General features: G+C 38.1%; 1 protein-coding gene across 2 annotated transcripts in view; it reads right to left on the reverse strand.

Moving 5' to 3' along the window:
• Positions 1–15427, reverse strand: part of LOC116162765 (hexokinase type 2) — an 80859-nt gene that overhangs the window by 64700 nt on the left and 732 nt on the right. Inside the window, exon 1 of one of the 2 annotated variants that reach the window (XM_031476461.1) lies at positions 3676–3801. The exons of the other annotated variant lie outside the window; for it this stretch is intronic. Within the exon in view, the coding sequence (XP_031332321.1) occupies positions 3676–3786 (111 nt within the window). The 5' untranslated portion in view covers positions 3787–3801. Of the gene's footprint in view, positions 1–3675; positions 3802–15427 lie in introns of those variants that run through there. 2 annotated transcript variants of the gene reach the window in all.

A 15427-nucleotide genomic window follows, 5' to 3' on the forward strand; every position in this document is an offset into this window, starting at 1 on the left:
TTTTCAATATTTTGTACACATAACCACAATTAGTTTTTTGGAGTTAACAACACCATAGCTTTCCGAAAGAGTTTACACTGTACCCCATCAAATGGTGTTGTAGGTACTACTTAATCTAATCACAATGACGTATTCATCTGTAGGTACTAAGCGAGCTACTAGGAACCTGCCCACCAATAGCAAGTAATTTACAGCTTCCGTAATATGATTATTAGTTTACATAATCACTAAAACTGATAAGTGAAGGTGATACACTGTACCATTTCCTTTTGTGAAATAGTGTGCAAGAATATCACTTTGATCCGTAGGAACGTAATACTTCACTTCCAAATTATACCTGATAGTTGGTAAATTGCGCAAACAACAAAGTTAAATAATTATATTTTTAGGTAGGTAATAATTGTTTTTATATTATTTTCTACACAATTTGCAATTAAAACATTACAACGTATGAAACTCGTGATTCGTGAAGGACTTACAAAAATATTTACTGTTGTTGATCGTCGTATAAGATACCGTGCCCTTAAGTCTACTATCTGAAAGTATTCCTATAGGAGATTACTTATCAGATAAGTTTAACTGCAACAGGAAACATTCAGTTCATATCATAAAATGACACTTAAGATCTGTACATATATTATCTTACAGTTCAATTTATCTGATAGATAACTTCTATGAACTTAAGAATCGTTTAGATAGTAGTTACCTATCAGATATAAATAACTTCGAATGGTAAATACATTTACTTCCATAGAAATTAACTAGCAGATAATTTAACGTTAAGATGATACACCGGGTTTTAGCATATTTATTATTTAAGACCGTTAAAAAGTCAATTTAATATACCATACTATGCTATAAAGTAAGGGTCATAGTTTTGTAGCTATTGTGACAGTTGGCTGCATTAGTTTACCAATTGTAAATATGTATCCGGTTTTTCATGGTGCCATTCAATTTATTTTTCTATGGAAACAAATGTGTGTACATTGGAAGTTATCTATCAGATACGTTTTTCTGTAACATAAAAGACAGGCCTCCAAAATCACTAAACCAAAGCAGAACCAAATTTTTCGAAGAAATACGAAAGTAATACTGCCCATTGCTGCATAAACAACAAACAAGATAAAAACGTGGTGACACTTGACCGACGAAAACGCATTTTCCCCGCACAGAATCAGTAGCAACTTGGGAAGGAAGTGATTTCGCGAATCAGATTTTTAATGACCTTACTAGTCCAAGAGCCCAGTAGGAAAGTATCCCTTGAACGCCCGGACGATTCTAATAATTTTCATAGGATTCGCCATAAAAAGTTGCATTAGAATCGACAACGGTGCCGGCGAAAATCCTGCCGAAAGCAGTTAAAAAAAAATTAAATTCGCCCCTTATTTTTGAAAAATATACTTTATTGTCCCGGACGTTCAGGAAGAGTACTAAAGAGTGCATATGGATGAGTTTTATCGGAAAAAGTCACGGTGCCGGGGCGCAACTTGCCGCAACCCTTGGCACCGCGACTACAAATGGGGTGGTAAATCGTACTAAACTACCTTTTTCTCCCGGACCAAAATGACCTATATGAAATATGTAGCTTGCGATTATACGAATATAAAAAACCAACGGTGCCGACTCTCAGGATGCCGGAAGTCCTCGGCACCGTCGATGAAATGAAATCCGAGCGCGCGCGAGCCTATTGACAGTGCGAAAATTGAAAAATTGCAAGAATTCACGTCACTTACCTATGTATCCGGTGAAAAAATGTAACACCGTGGATACCGCGAGATCAAATATATTCCACATTTTCTCGACGAGAAAAGATTCTGAGAAACTCGTCAAGAAAATCAGAGGATTTGATTCGTGTACGATTCCGCCTTGTTTCAAATCATTAAAACAAAAGATTCTCCGAACGATTTTTGTTACTGCTATATGGAAAAATGCGGCAGAAAACGAAATGAGGCTGGGAAATGAAAGATATTTTAGAACCCTTTTGGTTCGAGGGCGATTCTACTTCTTTGAGCGTCGATTCTGATTCTGATTGAATTACAATAAAATGATTTCAAAAAAGCATTTGTGACACAAGAATCATTGCGAGTCAACTTCGATCATTTCTACCTTTTTTGGGTTGCTTTTAGGCATAAACACACAAGTCAAGTGTTTTACTTTTCAAAAAATTAATGTTTAAGAATTAAAAACGATTTTGCCGGTTCTTTTTTTGTTTTTTTTTTAACAAAAAAGTGGTTCAGCCTATAAAAGAATGATTCTCTAAGTGATCGAAATAACGGCATAAGTCTGTTTGTAATGATTCAGATCTGTCTCGTCAAAAGTTTGAGAAAATTAACGTTTTTCTCGCAGTCACAAAAGTGATCAGATACGAAAAGAAGGCTCTTGCGCGCCCCCGGATTTCTTATAATTTGTCTACTCTTAAGCTACATTTTTCATTAAGGACTTTTTGGTCCGGAAAAACAAGCTGGATTATTACAATTTACCGCCTCTTTTATTGGCGCAGTGCCAATAGGCTCGCGCGCGCCCGGATTCCATCGACGGTGCCGAGGACTTCCGGCATCCTGAGAGTCGGCACCGTTGGTTTTTTATATTCGTATAATCGCAAGCTACATATTTCATATAGGTCATTTTGGTCCGGGAGAAAAAGGTAGTTTAGTACGATTTACCACCCCATTTGTAGTCGCGGTGCCAAGGGTTGCGGCAAGTTGCGCCCCGGCACCGTGACTTTTTTCAATAAAACTCATCCATATGCACCCTTCAGTACTCTTCCTGAACGTCCGGGAGAATAAAGTACATTTTCCAAAAATAAGGGGCGAATTTAATTTTTTTTAACTGCTTTCGGCAGGATTTTCGCCGGCACCGTTGTCGATTCTAATGCAACTTTTTATGGCGAATCCTATGAAAATTATTAGAATCGTCCGGGCGTTCAAGGTATACTTTCCTACTGGGCTCTTGGACTATACAGCATTGTGCGCACAATAAGTAAAATAAACAAATCTTTCCAGTTTACGTGGATACCACCGCACCGGTGGTAAATAAATCTGGCTACTGATGTCACGCGGTCTAGTCTCGCGCACAGGCACGTTTTCTTTGCTTCACGCCGACCCTTGATTTTTAAATGCTTAGTAAATATACCTATCAATATTTTGCGCTCAGATTTTTGTTATCGTTTTTTAACAAAATCACTCAATTTTTTTACATGCGGTCATGTAACACCCTGTATAGAAGAAAAAAATTTTTCAAGATCGGTTAACATCTTCCGGTCGCGCAATGGCCCTAAAGTTTGACAGAATCTTAATTTTTGCAATATTTTTTTTTCCTTTTTGAATTTGAGAGTTTCATAATGTAATAGTTTGTAACACCTTCAGGTAGAGTCTAAAAACATTTTGTTTTAATTTGGTTATAGATCAGTGGATGTCTTCCGGTCGCGCATAGGGCTTAAAATTTGACAAAATATTGAATATTTCACTTTTTTGTTTTGTTTTGACTCTCTTATGTGTAAGAGACCCCAATTTAAAAAAGCTAAATTGTCCACATTATAACTTTTCTCAAGAGAAATACTAAGGAGCGTGATCTGCATGCTCTAAAGTCTAAATCACTACCAGAAACCTATAATAAATTGGACGGACAAACTATTGTCATGTAGGTAATCGTATATAATAATTTAAAAAATCTCACCCGAACAGATACTTCAGTTTGCAAGTTTGCGTTGTAATCGAACTGCTGTGGTATAACTGCAAGGGTAGAATCGTAAATTTCGAGAGAGAAAATCCCAAATTTTTGTCGCATTTTGGTTCTCTGCGGTTAATAAATCTGCAACAAAGCTTTAACTTGCACTAAATCATCGTGCCGACAAATTATATTTAATGCGTTTCCCCACTCTATTTATAGATCAATTATTTATGTCTAGTTATGTCTAGATCTTTTAATCAGTATTGTAATCAAACAAAATAAGCGAAGGGAATAAAATGCGTCTGATCGTCTGTGGCGTAGGTATACCTACATAGTTTGTAACAATGTTCTTTAATTGCTGAACTTGTTAATTAAGAACAAATTACATAATAGCAATAGTATTTTCGTACTCGTCAAGCACAAAAACATTAATTCAAGTGTATCACAAGATAACTGTAATCCGTACAAGTATAATTGTAGGTAATTGAATTGTGTAAAAATAGGACTTATGGTGTACTATACATACATGCATCGTATTTATACGATAATACATGCAAAGAAAAATTGAATAGCGCGTGTTGTGAATTTATGTGCCAATTATTGACGTCAGGAATGTCATTAAATGTTAACCGAACAAGTATAACAATAACTACCCCAAGTAGTTATACCTTACATAGTCTCTTTGTATTCTAAAACTGTTTGATTATTCGGCGACCAGCAATGTAATTTTTTTTATTTTGAGCGCATTTTACCAACCCGGAGAGTTGTGTAACAAAACTTTGCGAGTACGTCGGCCCGTTTCTCAAACTGCTTGATTCTGTTCGAGTTAGTACTTGAAAACTTACCACCCCATGTGTTAACTCCTCCCCTCCCCAATTAGTTTATTTTTTGATTTGCACGATAATTACTAACCTAAATGTAATGCTATTTGGTATGGTTGGAAAGCATTTTTTCAGAGCTTTCCAACGACGTATCACACATGGGGGGGTCACTATTTAAGATTTAAAAGTTGGGGTGGCTAGGGCGCAGGGTGTTGGAGGGGGTGCGTCACCAACTATGTCATTGTCATTCCCTCTCCGAATTCCCCAAACGGATTTTGATTTTTTAAAATATCTCGTTTATTTACTAAGACATATGGGGGTGGTAAGTTTTCAAATTGCCACCCTGTATATTGAAAGGCAAGTGTTACAATGCGGTATATTGTAACACGAGTGGCGGAGTGAAGATGATCCACGAGTATCCACAACATACATTTCTACTTGCATTCATTTCCCATTTGTAAGATGCAACTTCTGTTACAATCGTAAAAATCCGGTCACAAATAAGAAAGATAGCGTTGCATATGTGCAATCCATTTTTGACGCGCTACTTCAGTTTCAGTTTATAAGAAGAATCCTATCCTAAAAAGTTCGAAGAATTAGTTTACAAATAACGGTTGTGGGTCTGGGCATGCGCAATAATCGTTTTGCGTATTTTTAGTCGGAACGGATTGCGCATGCGCAAAACGAATTATTTAATTTGGCATTAGTTTTACTTTTATTCGAGACACATTGATCTTCACAAATAAAAAAATCGGATTGCGCAAAACAAAAGTGATCATGCACGACTACACCCGAACAGACAGACGGACCGACAGACAGATGGAGACAGACCGACGGGCAGACGGAGATACAATATAATAAACAATCTCAAGGATCATCAATAAACGGCAAAAGTGTAAAATTATGGTAGGTACATGAAAAAAATAGATTTTTTGCCATAACTTTTTCTTAAGCGGCACAGAAAAAATTCCTTTCTTGGTACAAGCCTCGACACCATAACGAACCAAACAGCGAAAGAAGTATAACAATAGCTCTTAAGATAAAGAACTAGTAGCACGCGGACGGGCGGACAAAGTGACCACAATAGCACTTTTTTTATTTTTGTAGGGACGGGCGGACAAAGTGACCACAATAGCACTTTTTTTATTTTTGTAGAAATGCACTAAAAATTACATTCCGCATTCGCAAACCCAATTTTTTAATGGGCATTAGTTTTAAAATTTGATTCGCGGTGCCTACATACAAAATCCCATTTAAATACCTTAACAATTGTAAAAATTAGATTGCGCATGCGCAAAACAAATTTTTTGCATAAGCATCAATTTTACTTTTAACACCGTGCTTTTAACTAAGAACGTGTACCAAATTTCAAAGCGATCGGACATTTCTAAACAAAGTTATCGTTCACACGGACAGATAGATGGACAGGCAGACAAAGGAACAGACGGACAGACCGACAGACAGACTACAGACAGCAATACAAAATTATAAACGATCCCTAGGATCATTAATAAATGGTAAAAGTGTAAAATTATGGAACATGTAAAAAATGGTTTTTAGCGCATTTTTGGAAAAAAATACGCTATTATATTCGTTATGGTTGACTGGCTCTCCGACTGAGATCTCAGCAATTACAATAGCTAGATACTTTAAATTTTCACTAAAAGCTTTCTGATGTAGTGTAGATGTGCAGGCTCTAGTCTATTTTGAGTTAGATTACTCGTGAGATCGATAATTTTAAACTTTGCTAATGAAATACTGATCTACATTACCAAAAATGCGCTTTCATCATGTATATGCAGATTTACAACTTGTTTGGTTTTTTACAATAACTTTTTTAGCAATAAACACAGAAAAAATTAATTCCTTGGTGGAAGCCTCGACACCATAACGAACCAAATAGCGAAAAAAGTAGGACAATATCTCTTAAGATATTATAGTAGCGTCCAGATGGATGGACGGACGGAGAGACGGGCGGACAAAGTGACCACAATAGCGCATTTTTTTATTTTTGTGGAAATGCGCTAAAAAGAAGTTATGGGTTTTAAGTTGGCAACACCTTTTGCCTTAACAGACTATTATCACAGATTTGTTAACTTTTCTTTCACATGACACACATACGAGTTTCTATAAAATGTGACAAAATTCGTTCCCCGGTGATAAGAGAAGCTCAACTAATGTTTTTAATACCTGTCGAATATTTGAGGGAAAAAAGTTTGAACACATTCCTCTAGCGCATCAAAAGCAGCAGTCGAGTCTCTTTCTCAATAAAAGACCGTTTGTTTTCCACCTTTCCGTAATACTCCATCCTCATACAGGGGCGCCCGCAGGGGGGTGCCAGTAGGGGCAGTAGTCCCTCTGTAGATTTTGAGTGAAAAATATGTTATAACATATCATTTGAAGAAATGACATAACCTATTACAACTGGCAGCGCAGCGGTAATTAATTATTGGTGCAAATAATTTGACGAATCGTAGCTGGAATGACTGTTTAAAGAAACATCCTAGTCTGACTATGGGAAAGTTCCTGCCCGCTTTCCACATTGCCCGCTGCACACGGTTGCTCCCATGGCCTCATCGGCTGCGGCTCCCATCAGTCCCATTCCGCCGCAGTTGAGTAAGCTAGTGCGGTCCAGTGGAGATCAAGATTTTCTTGAAAAAATTAAATGTATTATTTTTAATTCTTAGTAACATACCTATATGTAAGTATAAAATTATAAAACTGACTTTGCCTGTCCCCCCTGGGTCAAAATCCTGCGGGTGCCCCTGTCCTCATAAAAGCTTACGGCCGATGTACGTTAGGCAGGGGATTGGTTTTTTGGCTAAAATTGGGCTAAAAAGTGACACTTTAATAGTTATTCAACATTCCAGAGGGCTATTTCTCTTTGTTGCCAATTTACCCCCTTCTCTCTCATCTCCAACCTTCTCTTCGAAAAATTTCCTCCCAAAAACCGTTATTTTCTCTGACGAATATGGGGTGACAATCTCATTGGGCTCGTTCATAAGACACATCAGTTACCGATACGCTACAAAGTAGCTGGTCTAGACAATAGCACAATTTTCATACGTAGATCAGAATGTTGCCACCGCCGTAGCCCCTTTTGCTGCAACGAAATTGCCCACAGATTGATCAAATCCAAAAAAGCACATAAATTAGACATTGTGCATCAAGGGAATGCATTTGGCAGTTTTTGCAACGAAGTTAATGAGTACATGAAAATTTTGCTCTACCAACTTTACCATCAAGGAATGCCAGGAAGAGCACAAAATCTAGTTTCTGTGCATCAAATCAATGTGTTTTGCAGTTTCCTCGATGAAATTGATGAATAATTGATAATTTTATCCAAATTTTGGCATCATTCCGAAATCATTAAAAAAAGATATATTTCGTTATACTTCACTAATTAGAGTTTTTGGAAAATGCACTAATAATCACAAACGATCTATAAAACGTCCTACTAAAATGCACTGATTCATCTTTTCGTTTTCAATTTTTATTACCTACCTGTGTAGTAGATACGTACATTTTCTTTATTAACATTCTAATTTTACGTTGAAAATAAGTATTGGTATTGGACTTCAGAATATAGGTACTAATCGACTTATATAGGACACATTGTATACCACTTTTTATTGACAAAATTTAATGTTTTTGATCCCTCCTTCCTTTAGGTACCTACCTCTCTAGTCTCTCAGATCACTAGATAACTTAGGGATTTCAAGGTACGCATCTTGCCATAGTCGCCAGGTTTCTGTTTCTAACCTAGGGTCACCATCAAATCATGATATCGTGTGATGTAACACTGTAGCAGTAGATGTGCTAACATATTATCATAATTATGATATTATCCACCCTTTTCGAATGAATACGAATTGGATAAGTATTCAAGTTGCCACTGTAGGTACATGCAAGATGTCAGATCCGCTTTTATTGTTTTGTTTGTTCTGTTTTAGAGCCGTAATTTTTTGATACATTATAAATCGTTCGGGATCTGCGCAAAGCGATTTTTGTTATAGCGAGTCTACTATGCGAGGTGCGTAAAGTTAGCACCACCAAGTTTTCCAATCGAGCTGAAATGTTGCACACGTTTAGTGCTATAATCGTGCTATTTCGTGCTTTAATACCAAAATTCATGCTGCATAACAAAACAAGATATCTAAAAAAAACTGTTGGTGGTGCTAACTTTACACTAGCACCACCATGCTTTTTAATCTGTCTGTAATTTTGTCATAATTTAGTGCCCAATTCGTGATATTTCGTGCTGTAATACAAGAATTCGTGCTACATGTTGTAAAAAGTTATTGTAAATCAACTGTGGTGGTGCTAAATTTACACTAGCACAACCAAATTGTCCGTTTAAGACAAAACTTTAAAAAAATTTAGTGCTCAATTCGTGCTATTTCGTGCTGAAATTCCAGCATTCGTGCTACATATTTTAAGCAGTTATTAGAAAAAAACCGTGGTGGTGCTAACTTTACACTAGCACCACCAAGCTGTCCAAATGTAATAAAACTTTGAAAACATTTAGTGCTAAACTCGTGCTATTTCGTGCTGCAGAACTAACATTCGTGCTTGAAATTTTAAAAAAATATAGCACCAAAAGTGTGATTGAGCTAACTTTACACTAGCAGTAGCACCCTATGCCTCCCGATCGAGATAAAAGGGTAAAATATACTTTACCTATCGAAAATCGTACCGCAAGTTCGGACCCCTTAAAAGCCCTTCTTGAAATGAAACATACAGAACCATTTGTAGGGTCTATCCACGATATAGGGTGGGATAAATTCTACGTTAAATACTGGTCACCTCAACAAACGCAAGTTTGGAATGCTTATTGTCAAGAAACGCCAGGAACATTATGTATAGACTCAACTGGTAGTTTGGTGAAAAAATTAAGTCGCAAGGTAACCGATAGTGTCGGAAAAGAAGTACTGCTTGGACATTGCGCGCATATTTTTTTGTATGAAGGAGTGTGCCACTTAGGCAAAGAAAACGGTCAAGTGCCTATAGTTCAAATGCTTAGCGAAAGGCTAAGGTCGAAAGTTACTTTAATCATTTGAAAAAAAGAATACTTCGACAAGAGATGAGACCTTTACAAATACACAGATTTGTACGCATACATCTAGAATCAATCGATGGAATGTTAAAGCTTGGTTGTGCATCGAAATCTAATAATTTTTTAAATAAGGAACATTATTTTAATTTAGAAAAACCTGGAAATATTTTGTCAAAAGTCGCTATAGGAAGTCAAGGTGAGCAGCCCAATTTTAATATTTCTGAATGTTCGTTTGTTGAAAATATATATGCAAGGCCTTTAGTGGAAAACAATGTTATAGAAGTATCTTTGGATAACAAAAATAATGCAAAAAACACTACTTTTAAAACTACGCCCAGATCAAGTACATATAAACCTACGCATAGTATAAATGTTTCAGGAGACTTGAATTCTTGGATTTAACTACGGCAAATGACAACGATAAAGAAAACTGGCGCAATCTTTCTAACTTACCAAAAAAAGATAAAAGAACTTCTTTCTACTGTTCTGATCGGCCGGAACTAAAAATTTCGGAAGAAACAGATCATCTTTGCATACCTTTACTAAAGAATGGAAATTTAGGAAAATATAAATTAACTTATTTAAAAAAGCCTATCTCGGTTGTAAATACTTGCGCTTTTGACGCGATCACGCAATGCATAATGACTGCCCTAGTAGACAGCTCTAACTATTTAGAACAGTTAACCGAGCATAATCAAAACAAACTAATAAATTTTGCAAAATACTTATTGAAAAATGGATCAAAAAAAGCAGTATATCAAGAACGGGCGTACGCCAGTAGTGTCGGTAGTTGTAATTGGTCCCTTGTGCTGAAGTTCCTCACCACCATCCTTGTTTGTCCTAAAGCGTGATCAAGTGTTATCGCGAAGAACCTTGGAGAAAGCGGACATCCTTGTTTGATTCCCCTGGTTTTCTTTTGGTGCTCTGTCTTCTTCCCAAACCATTGTATACTAGTATGCTTCCTTAGGCACGCGTTTATGATTCTGTTGATTAGGAATTTGGGCAGTCCCAGCATTGCCAGGGAGGTGGTTATTGCTTCATGCTTCACTTGGTCAAAGGCCTTCGCCAGATCTATTGCTAGAAGCCATGTTTTGGTTCCTGCCCTCCATTGTTCATCTAGAATCCTCCTGGTCGTGAATATATGGTCATCGGTTGATCTTCCTTTTATGAACCCTACTTGGTATGCTGGTGTCTCGGGTATGTGGCCCTCTAGGCATTGTAGTAGGTAGGTCGCATATATCTTGTACCCCGCACTGCATAGCGAGATTCTTCTGTAGTCATCTGTTTCTTGTGGTGACCTGACCTTCGGGATGGGGATCTGCACTGTCTGCTGCCATTCCTTAGGGACCAAGTTCCTGGTCCATACCTCCTGTATCAATGCATGTAGGTCCTTTATTAGCCATTCTGAGGCGTATTGTAGTAATTCGGCCTGGACTCTATCCTGTCCTGGCATTTTCCCCTTTTTCAACTTTCCTATTATCTCCACCATTTCTTCCACCGTGGGGGGTGGCGGCAGTGGCCAGTGGTCGTCCTCCGACATTAGCTGGGCCTGCTCTTCCTGTTCTCCTTTCAGGAGTTTCTCCCACGCTGTCATTGGTATATATTTTCTGTTTCCCCCTTGTTTCCTCCTTTTGTTTTTTTTATGTGCTTATACATTAGCCATTTCTCTCCATTGGTCTGAGCTTGGCGATATTCTCCGCGAACTCGGCGAATTCCTTAATTTCGTGTTGCTCAGAGGCTCTGTTTTTCTCTTCCTTAGCTTCCCTTAGCTCTTTCTTTGTTTCAGGTTTGTGTGGATTTTGCCCAAACCTCTTGGTTGCTCTGCTGTGATTATCCATGGCTTGTTTCCTGTTCGGGGACATGGGCGGTTTCTGTGTCCCGAGTGTTTTCCCTGCTGCCTCTTTCAGCGTTTCGGCGATCCTGTTCCAAGATGGTCTTCCTTCCCCCTTTTTGTTTCTGATCTCTTCCTGCTCCTTTATGTACTCCTCCCTTTTCTTCTCCCCTGACAGAAGTTTCACATCCCACCATTCCGTTCTCCCGCTTTGATCCTTATTCTTTTCTTCCCCCTCTCTTCCTCCTCCCCTCTTTACTTTCCCCCTTACCATTTTGTGGTCCGACCCTACTGTTTTTGCCCATATGCCTACTGTGTTCGTGATTCTTATTTCTTTTGATTTCGTCCTTATTATGTGGTCAATCTGCGATTCAGAGTTTCCCCTCCTCCATGTTGTCAGCACCATTTTGGAGTTGCTGAATGTGTTTTCCACCCTCAGTCCATGTAGGTGTACCATGTTCCTAAGCTCGCTGCATGCCGTTCCCATTGTCATGCTCGTGCTTGATAGCTTTGCCTATACCGTGTTCCTCGTCTTCACTTCCATCCAGTTTGCCTAGTTGCGCATTGCAGTCGCCTAGTATGATACCCGGGTTCTTTCCGCACTTTTGTTCTATTGCTTCACTTAGCTTTCTAAGTTCCGCCTGCCCTCTTTGTCCGAGGGGATGTGGCATCCTATGATTGTTAGTCTTCCTATTCTCGTCTTGATTTGGGCCATGCATATGCTCTCGCTTTTTTCTTCAAATTTTTCCACCTCAATGCCTCGCTACTTCCTGATTACGATTGCCGCACCCCTGCTGGTTCTCTCCTTTTTCCCTTCCCCTATCCACCAGTCGTAGTTCCCGGTCGCAGCCATCCCTCTTGCTAGTTTGGTTTCTTGTAAACTGGCTACATCTATTCCTTGTTTCTTTAATTCATTGTCAATTAGCTCCCTTTTCCTTGGGTCGCTTGCCCCTTGCACATTCCACGTGGCTACCCTCATGCTGCTGTCTTCTTCTATATCTTGGCTCCTATCTTGGTTTTCTCTTCTCCCCTGCGAGGCACTCTTTCCGGACACCATACTCAGACTGTATTCGTTAGGGACAGCGGCTCCTCTCGCTTCTTCGTATTCCCCTAGCACTCGTGTTCGTCGGTATTCCTCCTCTTCTTTCTCTATCTCCCCTATCATGTTTTCTGCTCTCACCACGCTATCATAGTGGTTCCGTACATTGTTACTCCCTAATCTGTATGCTAAGTGGCAGTGACCTGTGGCTCCCGTTGTTGCTCTTGGTTCTATGACATGCTTCCCCCCTCCTTCCTCGTATATCACTATCTGGCTGTTGTATGCATTGGCCGCCGCCACCAGTGACTCGTATCCTCCCCAGAATCCCTGCTTTCTGTGGTCCCTGAGGTATGCTTCGATCTTTTCCTCCATATTGGCATATTGTTCATACCGGGCTTCTAATTCCACTACGTTTCCTATCAGCTGTGGGTAGAAATCTTCCCGGTTTTCCCTGATGTATGCTTGAGGTTGAGTTTTAGCACAAAATAGCAAAAATTAGAAATTAAATGGTTAATTAACTGTTTAAAATATATAGCACGCATTCTTGTATTGCAGCACAAAATGGCACGAATTGGACACTAAATTTTTTTTAGTTTTTATCCCAATCGGACAGCTTGGTTGTGCTAGTGTTAATTGAGCACCACCACAGTTTTTTACAATAACTTTTTACAACGTGTAGCACAAATTCTTGTATTACAGCACGAAAGAGCACTAAATAAGCACTAAATTATGACAAAATTACAAATAGATTATAAAACATGGTGGTGCTAGTGTAAAGTTAGCACCACCACGGTTTTTTTCTAATAACTGCTTAAAATATGTAGCACGAATGCTGGAATTTCAGCACGAAATAGCACGAATTGAGCACTAAATTTTTTTAAAGTTTTATCTTAAACGGACAATTTGGTTGTGCTAGTGTAAATTTAGCACCACCACAGTTGATTTACAATAACTTTTTACAACATGTAGCACGAATTCTTGTATTACAGCACGAAATATCACGAATTGGGCACTAAATTATGACAAAATTACAGACAGATTAAAAAGCATGGTGGTGCTAGTGTAAAGTTAGCACCACCAACAGTTTTTTTTAGATATCTTGTTTTGTTATGCAGCATGAATTTTGGTATTAAAGCACGAAATAGCACGATTATAGCACTAAACGTGTGCAACATTTCAGCTCGATTGGAAAACTTGGTGGTGCTAACTTTACGCACCTTACTATGCGATCTTCAACTTACAACGCGATGTAAATAAATGTACCTGTTCACTTATAAGATAAATTACATTGACGAATTATACAAATACCCATAACGATAAACGTTTACGTATTCTTATCTATTGTTTTAATAAATACAAATACCTAACGTTTTTCTGAAATCGCTCGAGAATGCCTACTTTCTCGTAGCAAATTCAGACCGCAAAATACGCCAATCCCTCGTTGCTGCAACCACAGATTTACTGTGCTGCAATGCAACCAACTTTTCTGGGCCCAGAGGAGTCCGGGAAAATTTTTGCCGACCTACGCCATCACAATGTTGTCAAGGAAACGGTTTCATAGGCAATAAGATGGTAACCAAAAATTCTTATGCATTTATAAAATTCCTTAAAGTAGATAGGTGATTGCGATTTCAGAAAAAATCATATGTGTACCTCGTAGTACAAGCACTAAAGCACATTTAGTGCAGCGGAGAGAGCCGCAAAATCGTTCAAAAAAATTTTTGGAGTAGAAAGAATTGGGACCCACACCATTTTGTTCAGATATGTTTGAACCTTCAGAATCTCGCTTTACGACATTTTCCCGTGGTCTGGTCCTGACAAAAGTTATAGGCCGCTAAAGTTGAACTTATCTCATTTTCGCGCGCGCGACTAGATCACCGAAAGTATTTATTTTCTCAGCAACTAAGCGATATACGTCAATAATTCCTTTTGTAAAATGAAAGTACATTTATAGCAGAATCTAAAGCATTCATATTTACCTACCTTGTTATGCACAGTTTTTAGAAAAATGACCGTCAACTTCCGAAATTCGTGTAGCAAATGAAAAGTGCGCATTTTGAACTCTCATAACTTTTTATTTCACGATATCGATTTCCAATATTTATAGCTCATTCGATGCTCCAAAGCATTGTGATTATTTTATTTTCTATAACATTACCGGGAATTTTTCATAATAGAAAAGTTACGGTCATTTAAGTAAAAACCTACCGACCTCGCCGAGTCGGGAGTCGCGAGTGAGACGGAGAGGGAAGGATAGTCAGCAGCGTTCGCTAAACAAGGAGCGATGCGTAAGAGGTTCTACTTTACTAAGAAATTTCTCTCCGAACACCAAAACTAGCTATTTAGCCTTTTAAAATACCTACGTTTTCCAATAAATGATTCCATCCTATAAAGATGTGGATGTAGGTGGGTCAAAATTAGAACAATGACAGTAAAACCGGACCCACTAAATAATTATGTAAAATGTGGAAAAATCGTATTTGCTCGGCCACGATTTGGAACAACACTCCCCCGACCGGATAAATTTATATTTCGCCCAAAGCATAATTAGATGGCTGATTTTTTGTATAAAGTATCCTGATACATCGGGATACATGTCTGTCAGGAGAGGGGCGGTCAAATATGTAAAATTTTAATAAAACTGCTGATTTTCCGACTATATTTACGTCTGGCCTCTTTATTTTGTGTCTGACGCAAAAAATGTTTCAGACTTTTTTGTACAACTCATCAAGGCACCTTTTTTTTATATTTAATATTTTTCGCTATGAGGCTTATTTTCTGAGAAAAGTGCAAATTTAGAAAAATTATAAAATGAATAGTTTAACTGTTATTGTGTTCACAAGAAAGGACCACATGCATACAGTTTAAAAGGGCCATAACAAAAAACACGTCTAACACACTATTATTAATATCTTTTTCACTGAATACTGCGTACTTCAGTTCACAGTTTTTACATATTTCGTACGTGTCGTAAAACGAGATTCTGAAGGTTCAAACATTTCTGAACAAAA

Source organism: Photinus pyralis, unplaced genomic scaffold, assembly GCF_008802855.1.
Source record: "Photinus pyralis isolate 1611_PpyrPB1 unplaced genomic scaffold, Ppyr1.3 Ppyr1.4_LG2, whole genome shotgun sequence".
Lineage (NCBI taxonomy): Eukaryota > Metazoa > Arthropoda > Insecta > Coleoptera > Lampyridae > Photinus > Photinus pyralis.